General features: G+C 35.4%; 2 protein-coding genes across 3 annotated transcripts; both read left to right on the top strand.

The window, feature by feature from the left end:
* Positions 1–2,967: 2,967 nt before the first annotated feature.
* CLEC1B (C-type lectin domain family 1 member B) lies at positions 2,968–7,788 on the top strand. 2 transcript variants are annotated; one of them, XM_024579683.3, is made up of 6 exons: positions 2,968–3,116; positions 3,735–3,833; positions 5,117–5,236; positions 5,395–5,546; positions 5,857–5,963; positions 7,499–7,788. In XM_024579683.3, the coding sequence occupies exons 1-6, from the start codon at positions 3,053–3,055 to the stop codon at positions 7,641–7,643; spliced, it is 687 nt and encodes a 228-aa protein (XP_024435451.1). In that variant the 5' UTR covers positions 2,968–3,052; the 3' UTR covers positions 7,644–7,788. The 2 variants fall into 2 exon arrangements, with proteins under 2 accessions (XP_024435451.1, XP_045043024.1); XM_045187089.2 differs by lacking the exon at positions 5,117–5,236.
* A 3,740-nt stretch (positions 7,789–11,528) lies between these two features.
* Positions 11,529–21,656, top strand: CLEC9A (C-type lectin domain containing 9A). Its single transcript, XM_024579093.3, has 6 exons — positions 11,529–11,700; positions 13,022–13,099; positions 18,389–18,535; positions 18,903–19,054; positions 20,337–20,458; positions 21,117–21,656. The coding sequence occupies exons 1-6, from the start codon at positions 11,610–11,612 to the stop codon at positions 21,247–21,249; spliced, it is 723 nt and encodes a 240-aa protein (XP_024434861.2). The 5' UTR covers positions 11,529–11,609; the 3' UTR covers positions 21,250–21,656.
* The last annotated feature ends 265 nt before the right edge of the window (positions 21,657–21,921 follow it).

Genomic DNA, 21,921 nt, shown 5'->3' with positions numbered 1-21,921 from the left:
GCCAGTCACTAATTTAGAGTTATGGAATACGCTCTTGAGGGGACAAGTGACAAAAATTCACACATCTAGGAAGAGTTGATGTGTGTCAGATAGTTATATGGGCTACAAAAAAGAGTGACGCAAGGAAGAGGGACCAGATTGTGGGCTGGTGTGTGGTAAGGTGAGGAAAATAATGAATACTGAAAAACAAAGGTCAGACAAAAAAAAATCTAAGATTTTATGCTCCATAGGACCAGTACCATGACTTTCTCTATGAATACTATTAAGTTGAATGTCTGAAATGTAATAAATACCACTTAACTATTTGCTTTAAATAAAAGAATTTATGTAAAAGTGCCTCTTAATCTCTAAAATATTAAATAAAGGTTTTTATTCCAAATTCAAACTTATAAGGCTGTTTGGAAAAAAAAACTTTTTTCAGTTTCCTGAACTAGGAAAAGAGGGAACAATAAAATATGTCAATAGCATGCCCTGCCGTGTGACTAGGAGCTAGCTAGAAAAGTCCCTGGATTTTGAAAAAGGGAAAATAAAGTTTTCTATATCTGTCTGTTTTTCCTGAAGTTCTCTGAGTAATTGTTGCTGAGAAACTCAGCTTGTATTTATAGGGTGTGGGGAGGAAGAGAGCAGAATTAAGATTAAATGTTATCAGGAACTCCTTTCAGCCTGAGTCTCTGTACCCAACTAGCATACACTTAACACCGCAAAGCCATACTTAAAAATACAAATAAAAGCAAATCTAGTTTTATAAAAGATAGATCTAGACATAAAGCCCCCAGTCTGTGGCTAGAATTATTAAAGAATTACCAAAGACCCCAAACCAATAGGAATCACAGTCCAGGAGCTGAGTATAGCAAATTAATATCATCTGAGACTTAGTGTTGCCCATTTTAGTTTTACCTATTTCTGGTGTTATATGACAATTTTAAGCATTCATGGATCAAGAAACAAGTCTAGCATATTCCTGATGGTTTATAAAAGGAATACATGAAATATTTTTATAATTAAACCAATTGCCCAGGACCTAGAAAATATGGAAGCTCCAACAAAGCAAGCTAATTGGGATGTTTCATGTCTTCTTAAATTTTCTGTTAATTGAACAAGAAAATATTTACAATAAATATAAGGGCTTACAAATATTTATGTATCTCTCATTCACATATTTGATTTAATTTAACTGTAAATTTTCAGAAGTTACCTACTTGGCTACTAAGAGAACAGAGTCATGCTTCATTGAAAAGGTGCCACTTAAACATAACCTCCACACTCTTCTCTGTCACTTAGGCACAATTTTTTTTGGCGTTTCTGTATATTTTAGGGGGGAAAACCCCACTAAAGTAAAGCAGTGTCAGAAAAAAACACGAGAGGAGTTAGGTGAGAGGAAAAGCTCAGGACTTGGTCTGTGAGTACATGTGGGCAGTGGAAGAGAGGGTGATCAGCACTGTTAGAAAGACTAAGGAGCCACTTTGGCTGAAACAGAAGTTACTTGAACAGAAGCAGTGGTAGATACTGGCAGAATGGTCTACATTTACCGTGCTTATCATTGGGAATCATTGAGTATTTAACTGAGATAAGAAACTCGGTGACAAAATTGGGTTTGGGAATTTTAAAATTTTGATTGCTTAATTTTTAGACATTATCAAATTTGACTTCTATTTAAAGTAACTTGGATTTTTGATTAAAGATTGTTTTTTTTGGTGAAAATACTCAAGTCATGCTAAGTTTAGGTTTTTGAAACCAGAAATGCCTTTCATGCTTATTCAGTTTATTCTTTACCCCATCCTGCAAATAATTTGAGGTGTATACAGAAAGAAATTTTAAAATAAAAGATTACTTTAAGTGAATCAACCAAAAATTCAGAATGAAGGAGGTGACAGGAAGAAAAAAAAAATATGTGTACAAGATGTGCTAACGGAAAGTGAGAAAAATATCTGCCGTGGGATCCTATGTAGTTACTACATTGAAAAGTAAAGCCTAACACTCTACTAACTGAAGAAGAAACAAGACCACTTAGAAGACAAGTTCCCGATAGTTTCAGAAGAAGGGAAGCTTCTGTGGCCATGAAGGTTTAATAAAAGAAATATAAGAACTACACTAAAGATGAAGTATGAACACCCTGACCAATATTCCTATAGTAAGCACAACAACTAGCTCTCTATGGCTGATCTTATAAACACTTTCAATATAAGCTAAAATAATAATTAAAAATTCATTGTATAAAGTTAAGTGTGTGTAATAAATATATTATTATGTTGTAAAGGGCACTAGGAAACCATCCCTTCTTCTACAATAGTTTTTCAAGTATTGCACCACTATACTTGAAATGACATGATTTTTATCAAATTAGGAATTTTTCTATTCTGGGAAATTCACTTAGAAGTGCAAACATGACTGAACAGCAATACAGCAAGTCACTAATTCTGCATTATTTCACTTTATTTGATTGTTTTCTTTTGACACTGAAACTTAAGCAATATGAAGTTTGCCTCCTGTGGAGTCCTTGAATTTCTGAAGAATTTAATTTGAGAAGGATGAAAGCATTTGATTGATTTCTAGGTTATAATTAGGAAGGGTCCCTTCTAATATCTAATTTAGCCCATATTAGAGCAAATAATATTAGATTTTCTCCTCACAATGTCATAGACTATATATGTCTTGGTGTTTTACCCTTGAATTACCATCAGAAATTAGTTCATTTAAACAGTATGATTTAGACTCTCTCAGGGCTAAGACCAAGCATGAACTTTTGTTCTCTGAAAGGATACCCATGTAGAGTTGGAGAAAAGGAAACAAAAAACAAATGCTGTTATCTATTCCTTTCCACAAGTTATCATTATTTTTGTGTTTTTATGTTCAAAGTTCATGTATCTGTAAGAAGCCAGGGAAGGGCTTCCTGAAAAGAAAAATAATACAAAAAAAAAAAAAAAAACCCTCATGGCTCCACCTCATGAGAGAGAAGAGGACCACAGACTGACAGACATTGAAATCATAAAAGTGGATACCACATTTTGCCAAGTCATTAGACCCTGAGCTCACTTGCAGTGAAAAGAACGCCATGCAGGATGAAGATGGGTACATGACCTTAAATATCAAAACTCGAAAACCAGCTGTCCCCACAGGTAAGAATGCCCAAAGTCAATGATTTGAAAATTAATTATTGAAAGGGCTAACCCTAGTCCTCCCCATCCTTTTTTTTACTAATATAGAACATATAGTTTCGTTTCCCTGAATAGCCTTCTTTTTCTATGGCATTTGAATAGTATCTACATAGGTTCAGATAGACTTGTTTAGAATATAAACAGGAAAAGATACAAGCAGGGAGCACTACTTTAGGTTTATAGAGTTTAATGCCAGAAAGAATAGAATCCATGGGGATAAAGGGAGAAAATGTTTGAAAAGCCTAGTTTTTAAAGATGTAAGCAAATGGCTATGATTCTCCAGGTCTTGCTGGTTAAAGCAATTATTTAAGGTGATGACCACAAAACTGAACAAAGACAAACACCCAAGACCTTAAGAGCTAGTTAAATCTTGACTCAGAGAGAAGTCCTCTGAGGTTGGGAATGGATGTGTGGAGGGGAGCGGGTTGTGCTTGCTGCTGCTGATCACCAGAACACTGGCGTGATCTGCCAGTGATGTTCACCTCATTCAGAGAGTCCTCAGAGGGCGGGTCAGGAGTACGGCTGCCCCATGACTATGCCCACTGCCTGTCCCCTGACTTCTTTATTGTTTGCCCACAGTTGACCCTGCTTCTTCACCACCGTGGCGGGTGATGGCTTTGGTTCTGCTGTTCTTGTGCATTGGGCTGGTTGTTGGGCTTGTGGCTCTGGGGGTTATGTGTAAGTATCGACTCATTGCTAAAGATTATGTCTGAGAAAGGCAACTTCTCGGGGTCCAGTGTGTATCACAAGCTTAACTGTCAGCGTTTATCTATTTGTCACTGCTCCAATCTTCCTACACGTAGCTGCCAAGATCCTCTCACTAAAGTGGCGCTCTGACTTTCCCCTTGGATTAAAATCATATTTTCAATTTTTTCATTAGTTAAACATTGTTTTCAATAATTTTAAACTAGTCCTTGAATTTCTTCTCAGCACAGACCCTCATAATCATTTGAAACTTCTTCCCCTTATCCTGTATATCTTAAGATCCAGCCACCGTGAAGTTTTCTCAGTTTCACAAAGAAATTCCGACCCTCTGCCTGAGATTTGGCTCATTCCATTCCCTCTTCCTAAAATGTCCTCCTTCCCATTTTGTTTAATAAGTGTATTTACTTCCACTGAGAGATAAGTCATATATCACCTAATATATAAATATTTTTCCTATAAATCTAAAAGCCCTCCAATGTCATATTATAATCCATGTAGTTGTTGCTTGTGATCTTATTTTTATGATATTTTAGAATTATACATTCACCATTTTTTATTTATCGGAACATCTGAGTACTTTCAGCATTAAAAATCAATATGTATTTTTTAGTACCCAAATTTACTTAGTTTCCAAACATATACATATACACAACAAATCACCTCAGGATTTCTTTTTTAATTATGGTTGTTCTATTACAGTGGTCCCAATTTCCCTGTTGTTCTCCCCTGCCCCGCCCCACCACAGTCAGTCCCCACCCTGTTGTCCAAGTCCTTTTATCCTCATTCTTTAACTAGACCCTTCCCTTTCTGCCCTCCCTTAACCCCTCCCCCTTCTCCTCTGGTCCCTGTCAGCTGGCTCCTTGTTCCCATGCTTTTCAATATGTATTTTTTAAATAAACGGGTATTTTTGTATTACATGAAAAATAAAATAGCAGAGTTTCTTTATCTTTGTGAAATCCACCTAGAAATCTGTGTTTAAGGAAACTTTCAAAACAACCGCTGTGGGCATGCAATTTGATCATAATATTTCCTTATTTGTGATGATCTCCTTCCAATAGTTTAATTATTCTTTGGGGTAATGCTTAGCTCTCACTTTTTTATGCCTCCCTTTCCCCTGACCCCCTTGCAGCACTCAGTCATGTGCGTCTGTAAACACTTCATGCACTGATCATCCTAGTGAAATTACTTTACTGAAAGATCTTTGCATTACCCTTATTATCCTTTATTACAAATCATTAACTAATTTTTACATCCAGTTGTCAAACAGCAAAACTACCTACCAATTGAGAATAAAAGTCTCCCAGGAACTGCACAGCAGTTAACAAACCAGTTCCCCCAAGATTCACTAAAACAACCAAAAGAAAAGGATGGTTTCAGTAAGTATGATTTCGTAGCCTCTTTATCTCCCCTACCTCTGAGGTTTTTCTGTGATGGTATCTCTGGGGAATCTCGAGATTGATGGGAAACAGTGATTTTGGGGGGAAAGTGAGCCCTATTTAGAATAAAAAGATTCCTATGCTTGATTTTTTTTAAGGCCATAAGAACATCACATGTGACAAAAACTGGAGACCTCATGAAGACAGTTGCTATGGGTTTTTCAGGCACAACTTAACCTGGGAAGAGAGTAAGCAGTACTGTATCGACAGGAATGCCACTCTGGTGAAGATTGCCAGCCAGAACACAGTGGTAAGGAGATTCCCACGGCAACTCTTTTGAAATCATAAGGGAAAAAATCTGAAGTGAAACCTGCCTCCCAGTTTGTGCTGATCTGAGAAATTCATCCATCTCAGTAAAAATTACATTTTTTTACTGAGTACTTTTCACTGAGTTCTACAGGTGAACTTGGTATAATTCTAAATATCAAATAAAACTAATTAACATAGACATATAATCTAACTTTTTTGTTCCAGAGTCTTATAACGAGAAGCTTTGTCTTTATGAATTCAAAGAACTGTATATGCATTCTGACCTTTATATTTATCTGTGTCTGCAACAGGAATACATCAAATCCAGGACTGGATTAATTCGGTGGGTTGGATTGTCCCGTCAGAACTCCAATAAAGTCTGGAAGTGGGAAGATGGCTCAGTTCCCTCCAAAAATATGTAAGCCATTGGAATCTCAGAATAAGGCAGAACTAGCTATTTCTATTCCTGAGATACTTTATCCTTTTGAGTGAAAGCTACTTAAAAGTTGGGAGGTAGCTCTATGCCCTACTGTGAGTACATAAGCAGAAGGTGGACAGTTTACACCCTAATCCTAACAAAGGAAAACTGGTAGGAAGAGAGTTTTACTTTTTCTATTCTCCCAACCCTCTGTTGTTTATCACATCCCCCTCCCAATATTGTTTCTTATTCGTTTCTACTAACCACTTTACTCTTTACAATGGAATATATTATATTTTTAATCAATCTAATTCTCTAATTCACATATTTTAGAACCAAAGTATCCTTCCTATTTTATGGTTGAGAGTTACTTGTGGATTCTTTTGACTTTTCAGTAACAGTGACCTAATCTTCCACCCTAGGGGTTTCCAAGAATCAGGCACATCAACATTCACAATGTGGTTCTAACGTCCATGTCAGAAGGCTCCATCCTTCCACAAATAATCTAGGCAAAGGAGCTAATTATGTTGAGTTATTTAACGTGGTTTTCCAATCTTCGGTCTTAATACCTTTTGTTCATCTAGTATATCATAACTGCAGTATCTTTCTCCTTAAAAGTTAAACTGATTAACCAAAATTTGTACAATCTGATTATTACTGAAATCTTTAGTTAATTTATTTACCAATATTTATTAAGTATTTACTATGAGTAGGAGATGAAGGTCCTACAAGTACAGCGAGCCTTTTCACAGACCTTGGACTTTATCTCTTGTCACCTGCTGCCTCATTCACAATATTGCAAGCAAATTGGTATTCCCTCCATTCTTTCAACAAAATCAGTATCCCCTACTATAACGTGAAGTTCCCCAACAGAAAGGATCTTGTCTTTCTTAACCACTTTATCACCGCCACAGAAAACAACTTAGGTACATGCTAGGTATCCCATAGATATTTGGCAAATGAGTTAATAAATACACGTTTCATTTTCTTATCATAAGCAGTGTAGCAGAGAAAATAAACAACACACAACTCCAATATAGTGTGCTGTCTTATACCTGCTACCTTATAACATAATCCTTTATTTTAAAAATATTTAATTAACTTATTTTTCCACTAACTCATTTCCATCCTCTGCAGCCACTTGCTCTACGAGGCTCTCCTGTCTCCTCTCTGCTCATCTAAATCCTACTCTTCCTTCAAGACAGAACTCAAGGATTATCATCTATAAAAATATAAAATGATAAAGTCTTCCCAGTTGCTTCAGATCCCCACCCATCTCTTCCTCTAGACCGCTATTGTACCTACTGTTCACTTGCAGCTTAATTTTATTCCACATTAAAGTAGCACTGAGCAATTCCAATGTACATGGCTTATACTCCCAAGAAGATCGGCAGTCTCTCAGGCATCTGAATGTTCTTTCTAACTTTATTTTTCCCCATAATTTTGCCGCCATTTTACGTAACAAAATTACACACGCAGTTTGATTGTTCATTGTGTGGCTTTCAAAGGACTCACTCTACCTTTTTCATTCACAGGTTTGAACTTTCTGAAAATGCAAGAGAAAACATGAATTGTGCTTATTTTCATAATGGGAAAATTCACCCTACCTTCTGCCAGAACAAACATTATTTAATGTGTGAGAGAAAGGCAGGCATGGCAAAGGGGGACAAGCTACTTTAATGCAAAAAGATGGGCAGGATGCCACAGACAAATGTTTGATTGTGTAATAAATGATCTGGATGAAAGCGTCCCTAGCCATAAAATTGCTTCTTTTTCCCTTTCTTCCCCTTGGAATAAATTATGGAATAAATTTACATTATGTTTTTTACCAATACCACTTAGTCCTTTCTTTATGCAACCCTTTATGCTAAGGGATTACTAAGTTCCCTTTTTATACATCCAAAAGATTCCCAATTCCTCTCTTTTTATTAATTCCCTTCTTGTCTTCCATTTCTAATTATCTCAACATTTTATGACACACTACATCTTCAGACATAAACACATACATTTTAAGTTGGAACAAGAAAAGTTAGGGCGTAGTTGACTTAAGCTGTGAAAAGCATTCAAGTTTGAAAACTACATAAAATATCTAAGTTTGAAAAACAGCATAAGGTAGTAGAAAGAATATGAAACTTGGAATCTGTAGAATAATTTGGATGGTGTGATTACTTACCTAGAGTACAACCATGGACCAGTCATGTAGTCTCTGTAACTTCCTTTTTCTTATATTTAAAATAGGGTAATAGCTAGCTGATACACCTCACAGTTCTACAACATAAAACTTCAGGGCATGAACTGTATGAGAAACTCCATGAAGGCAGACACCGTGACTTTCCTATGAGCTCTCCTACGCCCGACACCAAGCACAGTTTCCGCCTCACAAGGAACAGAAAAATATTTGATTCTCATGGTGTGAAGTAATTCATTATAAAACACCACAATGAGCAAAACACTATATAAATATAATTTCTATTACAAGTCTAACTCTTGTAAGTCTCAACAGCAGTAATTTTTTTGTGCAAATAAGGAAAATAAACTTTGCAAGAAACCTGATGGGGTTTTAAAATGAGTAAATGGTTCTTAACAAGGCCATAGGCTAAGAGACAGAACAGCAAGTCAAAATACTTTATCTAGTTCTTTTCCTGAGCATTCTATACTTGGATTTTGCTGAGTCGCTCATGAAATATTTATAGATATGTGGAGAGGAGCGCTTTAACAGGATAACAGGCAAAAATTGCATTTCCTTGCCACAGCTTCCCTGAAGGTAATCTTTCTTCTTAAATTAGTGGTGATAAAACTTATAAACATGATTCTCAAACAGCTCAGCTGAGATGTTTGTTAAAACATTAGATATTCAAATACAAATAGTTATGGAACTCAGTGGAAAGGCTGAGGAGACAGCCCTATCTTTTAAGAAGCTCCCTTACGAGCCATCTTTGATATATTTCAAGAAACATTACTTTAGAACTTAAATCCTATGTGGCTTTTGGTAAGTTACTTAGTCTCTTTCAAGTTCAGTTTCTTCATTTATAAAATGAGTTTACTATTACTACCTTACTCATAAGGTAATTGTGAGGATGATTAATGTAATTATATAAAGTATTGAGCAGAGTACCAAGCGTGTAATGAACATAATAAATAAGTACTAATTTTATAGCTTTGTATACTAACATTTAAAGACATTTTAAAAAACACCTCAGGTTCCGTTTCCACTTTAAATGTCTTGAGATCTTGGCTTTGGGAGGTCAGTATCATTATTTTTCTATTTTGACTTTTTTATTTAGACAAACCAAATAGGAACTAATAATTCTAAAAACTGCCTAAAAAGCAGTAATATCTCTGGACTCTAATGTCTTATCTCCCCTAAGTCGAATAAACACATTTATACATCATATGGCACAGCAAAATTTCAAATAACAATATCTAGTGCATGGCAAAAATGCAATATAAACAATGTAACCAGATTCTTTTTTATTTTTATTGTTTATACTCATATAAAAGTATTTTGTATATGAAATCAGAATAGCACAGGTACTGTGATCAGACCATCTGGTTTTAAATACTAGCTCTTCGACTTCAGTAAATGACTTCTCTGTGCCTCAGTTTACCGTGAAGTTACAATACACCAATAGTAGTACCTGTTTCATAGAGCTGTTGTGATAATCAGAATAATTAATCTCAAAGCCCTTTTAAACAGTATTTGGACTATAATGAATAAAAAATAGTATGATTAAGACCATCAAATGTGATACAAGTAACATATTAATCTTTTATTGGGAAGAACCCAATGGCTCCCAAAGAAATTTATAGAGAATATACTATATTTGGAAAAACTAAATCTTTCTCTGCTTGATATTCAGTGCTGATAAAATCAGAGAGAATCTGGAAATTACTGACACCACTTTGAACTATGTTCCTGATGCTAATCTTAATGTATATTTGATATACTTTTGGTTTCTTTCTTTTTTCTCCTGAAGATAAAAGTCATTTCATTTATTAAGTCACAATTAGTTTTGAGATCAGAATCTCAGGTCACGTGAAAGTCATATCAAGTACTTGGAGAGTTTTCTGAACATCTTTATCTGCTTCTTGAGATCTTCTTATCCCCACCCTGTGCCTTGGGAGGCAGAACAAAAATGAACAGCCTTGCTTGGGCAGAGCTGGCCTCTGGCTTCCAGCTCAGCCAGCTGCAGGGAGGTGCTGTCAGTGAGCAGAGATGCAGGGAGAGAGTGGTCAGGGGACTTGTTCCCTGGGCTCTCTCTCTACCATGTCTTGGTTTGGTGAAGGCTGGTGTTCTTTATCTTGGACCATGGCCCTTGTCAGGTCACAAAGTTCTATTAAACGCCCTTCCCCTAACCCTTCAGCACTAAGGGTAATAACAGCATCCCAAAACGCATATCACCTCCCCTTTTCACTTCTGTTAATCTTTCCCAAACTTTATAAACAGCACATGTATTCATTGCCCTTAGTTTACCCTTGAGTGCCATTTGTTTCCTTCTGTTACAGAGATCAGTGATTGATCTAGTGAACCACTGAAACAAACCAGCACATTGCAATTTTGCAGATTGTTGGGGTTGGCAGGCTGTAAATTATTGAAATATGACCTTTGGCCATACAGACAAATAACCAATGACAAAGTATTGAATTTCTCCATACCAGAGCAATAGTCACAGGATGTGGCAGAAATGGCCATTTGTCTACTAAATAATTCATATTTCCCATCTAGAGTGAAGTTGCCATAGAAAGTTTGCTAGCTAGGCAAAAGTTATATTACCAGAACCAACCTTTAGATCCAAGGGCATTACATTAGTGCATGTGAAGGTAATATATGTTACTTCTGGGTTACAGCTTTGAAGCAGTGATGTGGATTTGCCACCTTCTCTTTTCTGTTCCAATGGCTAGAAGCAGAGGACTTGAATGTTTCACAAGACAGAAAGAGCCTGGGCTCCATTCAGATGAAAACTAACCAGGATTACTAGAGCCATTTGGATGAATTAGGATCCATTTGGATGAATTAGGATCCATTTGGATGAATCCACTAACCAGGATTACTAGAGCTAGAATATGTGAGCAAGAAATTAACTTTCATTGTGTTCAATGACAGATATTTTGCTATTTACTTGTCACAGCAACTGCATTAGCCAAAATAATACAATGTGTGAATTTATTTTAGGGATGCAATCCCTTCCCTGCTTTCTTACTTAAGGTTACAAAGTGACTGACAACATCCTACACCCTGGTTTGCCCATGTTCTTGTATCTTTGCCATTTAGATCATTCCCATACTTTGTGTTCTATACCAAATATAAGTGCACTTTTTGCACTTATTTTCATTTTAACAGTAATCCAGTGTGATTACCTTCAACATCTGCCACGTCTCAGAAACCAGACCAATAACATGTTTTATCATTGGCCATTTGAATTCAGTTCCTTTCTCATTTCCTTCTTTAGCAAGTTGTGCTTTGTCTTAAACTTTATAAACTTCTACTTTCTGGATGAAGATGCATTTATTCTATTCCTTAAACCCTAACATTTCATGTAAAAATAGCCAATTTCAGTTCTTTCGCCAATCTGTTCCTGACTGCAAAAGGAGTTACTTGTCTTAGCTTGTCGTGTGGACCGCCTCACCTACCAAAGCACCTCAGACATGCAGGGTGAAGACATCTACGCTTCCCTTCAGTGGGATACTCCAACGCCAAGCTCGTACCAGAAACATCTGTCTTCCATCAAATGTTCAGGTAACCACTCCATTTAATCCAAGACTTTGCAGTTTATGTCTTATTTCCTCTTCTATATTGGACCCAGGTGATTTTTCTAATGAGGTAACCCATGTGAGAGTATGGTAATGTGCATGATAGCTAACAGGAAAAAAAAATAGGGGGTAAGTAAAGATGAAAAGGAAAAAGGACTTGGAAAATATGTAGTACTTTCAAAGACAAAGAATTCCTGGATTTGGGGGGGAGAGTGAAAAAAGTCATGTTTTTATTATTTCAGTTTTTGCATAAAATACTCCTTCACAAATTATCTGATAAATATTAAGAAATATAGAGAAAACAGACATTGAAAAACTGGCAAGCTCTCATCAGCCGGGAACTGTCTGCTGTAGTAATCAGTTCTGTCTTTATTAAGTTTAATATTTGCATTAGTTTCCTATCATTGAGGTAACAAATTACCACAGACTCAGGAGCTTGGTACGATGCAGACGTATTGCCTTACAGGTCTGACAAGGGTCTCACTGGGCTGCGATCCAGGTGCTGATGGGGCAGCGTTCTCTCTAGAGGCTCTAGGGGAGAGTCCATTGCCTTGTTTGTTTCCAGTTCTAGCGCTGCGTTTCCTGCTTCTCACGGCATGTGGCTTCTTCCTCTGTCTTCAAACACAGCAGCATCACATCTTCTTCCATCATTGTATCACATTCTGTCTCTCTCATCTCCTACTTCTCACTTATAAAGGCCCAGATAGAACAGGATAATCTCCCCATCCTAAAGTCATTAATTTACTTCTTCAAAGTCTCTTTTGCCAAATTAGGTAACATTACAGGTTCCAGGGATTAGGACCTGGTTATCTTGGGCTGGTCCATTATTCAGCTAACCACACCATCCTAAGATATATTTTAGAATATAACCAACTACACAACCTTCATTTTTCCTTCCGGAATAGTTGCCAAATTACCTGGAAAAAGATGTTCCTCATCCACAACTATATGTTTAGAAAGAAATATCTTTGAACCAATCATGTTCAAGTGACACTTAAGAGAGATGAGGAGATGCAACACAGCAAATATAACTAGTTAGTAAGGTCGTGGCATCATATGAGGGTAAGAGAAGTATATTATTGAATCTGTTCAATTTGACATTTCTTGCAATCAAATGTAATCCAAGTTATAACTTGAATTTCAAAAAGTTTGAGTTCTCCTTTTCCTTTTACAGTTAAATAGCCTCAACCATTCTGTGGTTGAAATGCCTACGGTCGATTCTTTCTTTCACTCAGTCTAGTCTTATCCTGGCCCAGCCTTTCACCTACATTTTCTAACTCGGTTTTATTATTCCTCTCCTTATTTAGGAACACGGTGTCTTGTGATGGTGATATGTATTATCTGTGTAGGCTCATTAGCAACCTCCATTTTCTTGGCTATTAAGTGTAAGTATAAAAAGATACCTTCAAAATAATCTACATATATTACATAAGACATGTAGTTTCACAGAAAATTATATATGTACATTATAATAAATAAAACTTAATGATTTACAAATGGATAAATAAATCAATTACAAATATCTAAATGCATATAAATGGCAAAAATAATGACTTTCTAATTTAATTAATGGAACACTGATTTGCTATAACACTCTGAATACTTGAATGCTGTTATAACTTTTAATGTTCAATTGTTTGGTGTTTAACTCAAATCTAACTCCATAAGTCTCTTTGGGAACAATCATGTAAATATTTACTCATATTATAATTCATTTTGTGAATTGTGTTAGCATGCCAAAGTATGCAAGGTGAAAAATTTTAGTAAATGCTCTACCTTTGCTAATATGCATTTATTCTAAGCTTGACTTGTGTAAATTATTTTAATAAGAGTTCATTTTTCACTTTATATTAGACAAGGTACAATTTAATGTTTAATGCAAGCCTGAGAATTTTATTTGACTAATATCTAATCACATTTATTTATTCCCTTTAGTATAAATTTGAGATTTTTTTCTCTAGCAAGTAAATATTTTATGAAATATAGTAATTATAAAGCTGCAGTTTTCAGAAAAATGACTAAACCTTTATTTTCACTCATGCTAGAACTAAGAAATTTGCTGAGACAGAGATTAAGGTTATTGTCAAGACAATTTTTCTTTCTTGTATGTTTTAACAAATCATTTTTCTATCTAGCAGGCATTAGCTGGTGAGGGGGAATTATGAGTTCTGAAATGAGGAAGAAAAGGGTTCAGATTTACTTCCACAAGGTGTAAGAAACTTGACCTTGTTCATGTTAGTTATGAATTCATTTTCCTGATGGTACTGGGAGGAATGATTTAATAATTAGTTGGAGCTCAAAAAGTAATTGTAACCTTGTATATCTCCCCAAATAAAATTTTACAGGCTACCCTAAGTATTAGAAATTCCAGGAAGATTTCCTTATCTCACCTAATCTTCCTTCTGTGCTTTATGAAAAAAAATATGTGTGTATACATATATGTATGTATACGTGTATGTGTGTATAATCACAAATGCCAGCCTATTTTTTTTTAAGAAACTCACATTTAAATATCTGTTTATCAAGCAAATTTACTGGAAGCATATCTGCAGAGTTGAAAGAGAACTAGCAGATAAGTCAATTGACATATAATAATTTAGTTTCTTCTGTAAAAACTGGGAACTTTTCATGGAATATTGGGCCAAGTTTTATCCTAACTTAAACAAGCCATATTTTAAAAAGTAAATTCATATTTAACTGACTTTGCAAATATCAAAAGATATGGTTTAAGTATCAATTATGCATGATAAATTAAATGTTAGTTTTTAAACTACTTGGGATATGAAGATAAAAGAAACTACAAAAAAACACTTTCAATGAAAAAAATTAACTGCAAATGGAACATTTTCAAGCAACATTGTCAGATGACTAAAATATAGAACTTTTTAATATGAAAATAAGTTAATATCCAATCAGCAATTGTTACATAACCCAAAAGCATACAGTACATACTAAAGATATTAATAAAAACATACTGTGCATTTTTCATGTTCTCAAAAAACTTGCTGTATAGTGGATACTTAATTTTTCTTTTCTGCATAGTTCATAAAATCTATTGAGATAACCAAGACAATCACGTTCCAGCAAACTCTAGTTATCTTAAATGGTATTAATTGATTTTGACCCAGAAATCCCACTCTCGAAAGTTTTTTTCTGTAGATAAACCCACCTGTGTAGCAATAAGGGGGACAAAAGATTAGATGGAATTCAAATGCCTATCATTAAGGGACCGTGTACATTCGTGACATGTACACATTACAGAATATCGTAAAGCAAAGAGGAAAAGGAAGAGGGAGAGGAGGAGGAGGAGTGGTAAGTTTAAAGGTGAATTGAAGTAATTTCTTGTTTCCATCTTACTCTTGTATTTTCTGTTTTTCTCCACCATATTACTTATGTTAATTGTCTTACTATTTTAAAAACTCTACAGTGCAAAATATTGCCTAAGAATTCAGATTTGTTTATTTGTTTTTAAATATTCTTCTTCATTTTCCTGATTCATCAATTAGGTACAACATATAACTTCTTAAAACAAATGCTTTTATTGTCTTTCTCTTTCTTCATAAAAATATGTTGTCTTATATTTTCCCAGGTAATCATATTGTTTAATCTTTATTGCTCACTTAATGCAAATTAATTATAACCACAACACTAATAAAGGTGCAATACATTCCTTCTCACTTGTGAAGAACTAAAGAAAAGTCTCATTTCCCTTTCTCAGTTTCATGTAATATAAGCCTTTCAAGTAGTAATAAACAAAGCAACAATAACCTTAAAAATATAGCTAACCTAAGGTATTCAACTAAATTAAATTTTTAAAATAATACTTCAAATTCCTAAAAGGAAGATTATTATTTTTTATTGTCTACACAAGCAAAATTATTGATAAGTTGAAATAAATAACATCTCTGTCCTGCTCCCCACTCTAGTTAGATCCAGCCTTTCGTTAGGAAGGAGGAAAGCCCCGGACAGCCTGGGCCGCTGGTACCGCCCACAGACGGCCAGGGCACGGGCACCTGTTTTCTCGAGCCCATGGCTCTGGGGCTTTCGCATTTTCCCCCCAGTAGCAACGTTGATCACTGAAACAGATCAGAATATGCAGATATGCAATTAAATGTTTGATTATGAATGTTGACTTGACCAGTTAATTGGGAGACGAACAACATGCCTATGCAAATTGCTTTTTTTACCCACAAACTTCCCCTTCAGGACAATAATCTCTATTAGGAGCAGAGCAAAACTGTAGCCAAGTCTGCCCTGAGACAGAGCTGACTGGCATGTGTGTGATCACAAACCCAAATAAAAGGCAGGGAGAGCTGGGCAGAAGTAATACTGTAAGACATAGTGGATAAGTATTTTCCATAATTGATTAAAAACATTGAGCCGCCCGTTCAAGAAATTCTACGAAAATCAAATAGGATAAAGAAAATCAATACTAACGTTGAGAAAAATATTTAACAAAATAGGAATAGATACTTTATAACATGATTTTTCAAAAGAACTGGCTTAATAAGTTAGCCAGACTTGTAAGATGACAACAACCAAAATTCATGTAAATGTAATGTGGAAATAAGAGGATTGGGCCTATCGGATGTTAAAATAAATTAAAACCCTAAAATAACTAAGGCTGTGTGGTGCTGGCATGTGAAAAGATAAGTAAGTAAATTGAATATACTTAGAATAGAAATATTGCTTAATGAAGAACTTCATTAGAAATTTGCCGTAAGTTAAAGATGGCAACTAAAGAGTACGGACAGGAAAGATTCAATAAATGATATGAGAAAATATGTAGCCATTTAGGGGGGAAATGTTGAAGTCATATCTTATAATATGGAATTTTTTGTTGTAACATCATAAAGTAAAATCCCAGCAACATCACAAGGTAAAAAAAAATTCTAGCAACATCATAAAATATAAAATAAACATAAAAGTTTAATCTCCAGCATGAAACTTTTAATAAAAATGACAAAAAAAATCTGGTCAATGTGGGGTAAACTACTACAAGCCAAGGCGAAAGACAAAGGGGGAAAATATCACTGTAGCTCATGTCACACATGAAATGAACTCTATCAAAGTGTAAGTTACACTACCTGAATCAGTTAAACAGGACTGGTCGTTACAGAGGACTTGGAGAACCGTGAGTCCCAAAGTCAGAGTGCTTACGAATCTACAGTTTATTACACGAAGAGGGTATTTAACAGCAATAAAGTAAGGATAAAGATTACAATAAGAGGTCTGGGGAGACCAGGTACAGGCAGGCACCCTTTTCTCCCCTTGTAATGTCCTTTCAGAACACAATTTCTCTCTTAAATCAGAAAAACCACCATGGTGTACACAGAACACCATGGTACCAGGGAGGCCCTAACAGAGTCTTGCTGGGAATACTTAAGTTTTGCTGACCACACGTGCATATTCCTGCAAGGTAACCAGTCTCAACAGTAAAGACTTATCAGGGTCTCCTTCTAACCAGGGGCAAATCATCAATCATATGTCATCAAGAAACAAGGCTGACAGCTAGTATAATCTGGTCCCCCAAGTTCTCAGACTGGTGATTACTAAGCTACGCTATTAGTATTCTGGATGTCCTGTCCAGAGGTCAGTTACATGCAGGAACTTTAGAAGCCCTGCTCAGGCAGGTTCTAGGCCTCCCCGAAGTAACTCTCATAGCACAATAAGGGCCTCATATGAAACAGAAAGGAAAAGACTAGAAACCCAGTGAAAAAAAATTACACGGGATATAATTATACACTTCATAAAAAAGAAATACACCTGACTTTTATTTATATATATGCAAAAAAATTCAACATCAAACATAAAATAAATGCAAATTCAAGTGATATTGAGGTATCATTTACATCAGCATATATGGAGGGTCATTTGAAGTATCTAATATGGTCTAAATAAAGGCACATAAACTGTCCTAGAGACTTATCTTAAAAATGTACTGGCACACGTGTGAAATTCTGTATAATTAAGGTTACTTATTACCGTATTTATCTCTGCAATACCAAAAGATTACAAAAGTCAACGGAAAATCGCTAAACTAAATGACAATACATTCCATACATGACGGTTATGGTGAAATGATCAGACAGCTTTTTATGTACTGAAATAAAATTATGTCCAAAATAAATTTTAAGGGGTAAAATAAAAGGTACAAAACCATGTAACCCGATTGTTACCATTTGTGTAAAGGTGAGTAGGGGCATTTAATGTGCATTTGCTTGTAAAGCTCAAAATTCCTCTAGAAGAATGAAAATAAAATTGGTAAGCCTGGCTGCTTTGGAGGAGTAGAGCTGGGTGACTAAGAAGACAGGGGTGGCAAAGACACTTTTTGCTGTGTACCCATTTTAGTTTTTTATTCTTGAACAATATAAATTGGTTTTGTCTTCAAATAAGTATCAATTTTATTAATAAAGCCTTTTCCCACATTTCCTTTAGATATATATGTTTTCATTTTATTTTTCAATTACAATTTAAGTTCAATATTATTTTGTCATAGTTTCATGTGTACAGCATAGCACAGTAGATAATTGTTAAACAATGTAATTTTTTTAAAAAACTTCATGCAAATAAAGTCACAAAAATCATTAGTAATTGGTGGTTGCCTTTAGACTGTTGAAGAATGACTCATAACTTGTCAGGAATTTACTAGAAATGGTTCTTCTTGTTTGAAGGGTTCCAGGTGTCCACTCTTGCAAAGAAGCAGGCAGAGAAGCTCACCCAGCAGGACATAGCACTGTCCAACTTCACACAGTGGAGGAAAAGCCATGACCTCCAGATAAAGTATTACCAAGCCTGGGTGCAAAACTCTTTCAGTTCAGGTAACTGATATGGGAATAAGTTTTTACTTTGCAGATGCAAATGTATGCACCAGATCATAAAAAACAAAAACAAAAACAACCCAGCAGTGACACACATTTCATTCCCTACAAAATCGTAGTCAGCATTTTATAATAGAAGAGACGTAATTATGATCCACTCTCCAGTTCAATCTTATTTATGTGTATCATCTGTATGTAGAAAATGCAGAGGTTCCAGGAAATGCAGATAAAGAAAACATCCACTCAAATTTCAAAGTGAAATTTGTGATATTATGAGGCAGATGTTTTATCTAATCATTCAAATTTATGTTTTTCTTTAATTGTTGTTCCAAATGACTCAATGTTACTGAAAATATTTTATTCAAAGCTTCTGTCTGCACCTGTTGCCCAATCAACTGGATTCAGAATGGAAAAAGTTGTTACCGTGTCTTTGAAAATTGGAAAATTTGGCAAAACAGCAAAGAGGATTGTTTGAAGGAGGGCTCTGATCTTCTACGAATAGAGAGCAAAGAAGAAATGGTAAAAACACTGTTTTACGGTTTCATGTCATTCTGAAAATATCATGTTACCCATTAAAAGAAAGGAATGATTGTAATAAAATAGAAGGCCTTAATATTTTATAACAGCAGTATATTAGTTGTAATAGAAGTTTAAAAGAAACAAAGTAAAAATTAGTATGGTTTGTATTCCTTTTAATTGGATAAACAAACAATAAAAGAGGATACTACCCCAAAATCAAGGGCCATATGTTAGTTCTGTCCTTTGTTAATCAAAAATGGGAAGGAGTAAAAGAAGTACCATTTTGTGACGTGCTAATCTACTCTAAGATACAAATACATTATAATTGTATATATGTTTTAAATAATTATGTTTAATGTAGAGAAGTATAATAACATAAAAAATTTTCAATTATTATGGAAAATCAGAAGTATAAAAAGTGAGGTGATGTCATGAAATGGAAAGGTGTGTGAAAATAAGCATTTACTAAATGAATTGGGTTTAATTGACATTTAACCCAACTTACTAATATCTTACTTAACAAGCAAACAATAAGATGTTTTTCCAAAATCATTCTACCCATGTATCTGTGTGAGGCAGAGTACCTAGTTACACATTACTGGCCTTATTAAAAGTGCGCGCCACTGTGCTCAGTAATTAGTCAAAGTTCATTTTTGCAAGAATAATGGGAGAACAATTTGTCAATATATGCAGTAAAGAAGGCAACTTGAACGAACTTACTACAATATTGGATTTTCACTATGTTTTCTGTGCAAATTTGTTGACAAATGTTAGTGGTGTTTCTTCTAATACAATATGCCTTGAGTTAAGTTGCTTCTGGAATCTTTTAAACTATTTTTCAAATAGAAGTCTCCTGGGAAAGAATGGTCTGTGTGCCCTATGTTGTCAAGGATATTTTATTTCTTCTGCTGATTATGAGAGTTCAGTATAACATTTACCTTTTTTGACACATTTGAACAAACTCTAAATCTGTTAAAACTATTTTAATACCAGATGCTTATTTTCCCATGGTCTTCAACACTACATTGATCATACGGCAACAGAAAAATAATCTATAAAATGCATTTCCTCTTTTATATCATATATGCATAGTTTTTAATTGTTGTTCAAGTACAGGTGTCTCCATTTTCCACCCACCCACTCCCCCACATCCCACCCATCCCCACCTCCCACCAAGTTCCCATTAATTTCTGTCTAGGAAAAATCGCACACTTTATAGGTCATGGTAGTTTATCATCGGAGTTTTCCTCCCCATTCACCATCCAGGCCTTGTTTCTTATAGGACTTTATCACTGGCAGCCTGAGGAAGATCAAAAGTGGCCATGATTACTGGGTGGGGCTGGTTCAGGATGGACCCAGCCAACCTTGGCTTTGGCAAGATGGCTCCTCTCCTTCCCCTGACCTGTAAGTGTTTCAGGGGGTAAAGATCACAAAGTTACAAGAAAAAATATACAAGGGAATTCAAATGTTCCTTTTATTTTATATATTAGGTTTCCTCCAGGAAACACAACCAGCATCATAATTTCATAGGCTTCTGATTAGAATCAAAGCTGAGGTAATTTATGAGTAGCTTTATGGCTTCTAAATCTTCTTCCTTCTCATCCTCCCGGCCATGACTCTCCAGAACATTTACATTAAATCTGAGAGTCTGAATGAACAGTATTATTTAATTATCAAGTATATTTCCTTTGTATAATTTAATGACTAGAGAGTGCTAAGGAAAAGAGATTATAGAAATTATTAAGCCATTTCCGTAATTAAGGTTTTCAGATAGACCTAGGGAAAACTGGTGAACAGAATTAGATGCCGTAGTATTTTGAGAATTAAGAGTCAGGAAAGATATTCTCATTTAGAGCCTGTCTTTATGTCTTTATACACAGTGTGTACATGTTATATTAACATAATTTTATTGAGAGAAACAGCTCTGGAAGACTACTCCAGAAGAGTGCCATATTCAAACAAAGTAGAACAAAATAAAAGCTATACACCTCTCCTGAGTTACCCACAAAAGCACCACTGTAAGCTTCACACCTAACCTAGATACCCCGACTTGCTTCTCCAGGTTCCCAACACAGAGACACTCATCAACTCACCAGCTCTGTGGATACCTCAGAAACAAGAACCTTTCTTCCACAGACTGCAGCAGCTGGAAATACTCTATCTGTGAGAAGCACGTGTTAACATCCTCTGCATGAAAGAAGTTGAGTCTGAAGTGATCTATTGCCATAGTATTTGGAACAAGCCATTGGAAAACCTGTTGCAAAATGCCAAGGAACAAGAGCAGAAGTCAAGTTATATGTGAGCTAAACTAGCTACCTGGGACTCAAAACTTATTTTTGCATTTACACTGGGTGATATTCTTCAGTATATCCCACGCATTATTTTGACAGTGTTCAAATTGCCAAGAATAAAATTGATTTAGAGGACAAAACCCTGAAGGGTTGAGAACAAACTGAAGAAAAATCATTGTGATTTGTCATGCTTTTTTAAAAATCTAGAGTGACCATTAACATGTAGAAATCTGTAAGTCACTGGGGAAATGATGCCGTTCTAGCTGATTGATTTGTTTAAGTAAATAAATAAATGTGGCCTTTTAAGCTCATTGTCTGCCAGATCTTTTATTCATTTGCTAGGTTTCCAAGGCATCGTTATCAGACTGGGAGGATGTGACCACAGGGATATGGATTTTCAAATTGGAAGGAAGAGAGGCTGATGTCTACTGCCTATAAGACAATAACTTTTTTAGGACCATAGATCTCTACTAGAGAGACGAACTGCGAACACTTCACAAAAGTGGAAGGGAAAGTCAGGCTGCTGACACCAGCGTGATTCCAGTAAAAGACAGCTGTGTGTGAGCCTCCCTCCTC

The sequence above is a fragment of the Desmodus rotundus genome, chromosome 3 (genome assembly GCF_022682495.2).
Source record: "Desmodus rotundus isolate HL8 chromosome 3, HLdesRot8A.1, whole genome shotgun sequence".
Classification (NCBI taxonomy): domain Eukaryota; kingdom Metazoa; phylum Chordata; class Mammalia; order Chiroptera; family Phyllostomidae; genus Desmodus; species Desmodus rotundus.
The sequence above is the reverse complement of the archived record's forward strand: the minus strand, read 5'-3'. Positions and strand labels throughout refer to the sequence as shown.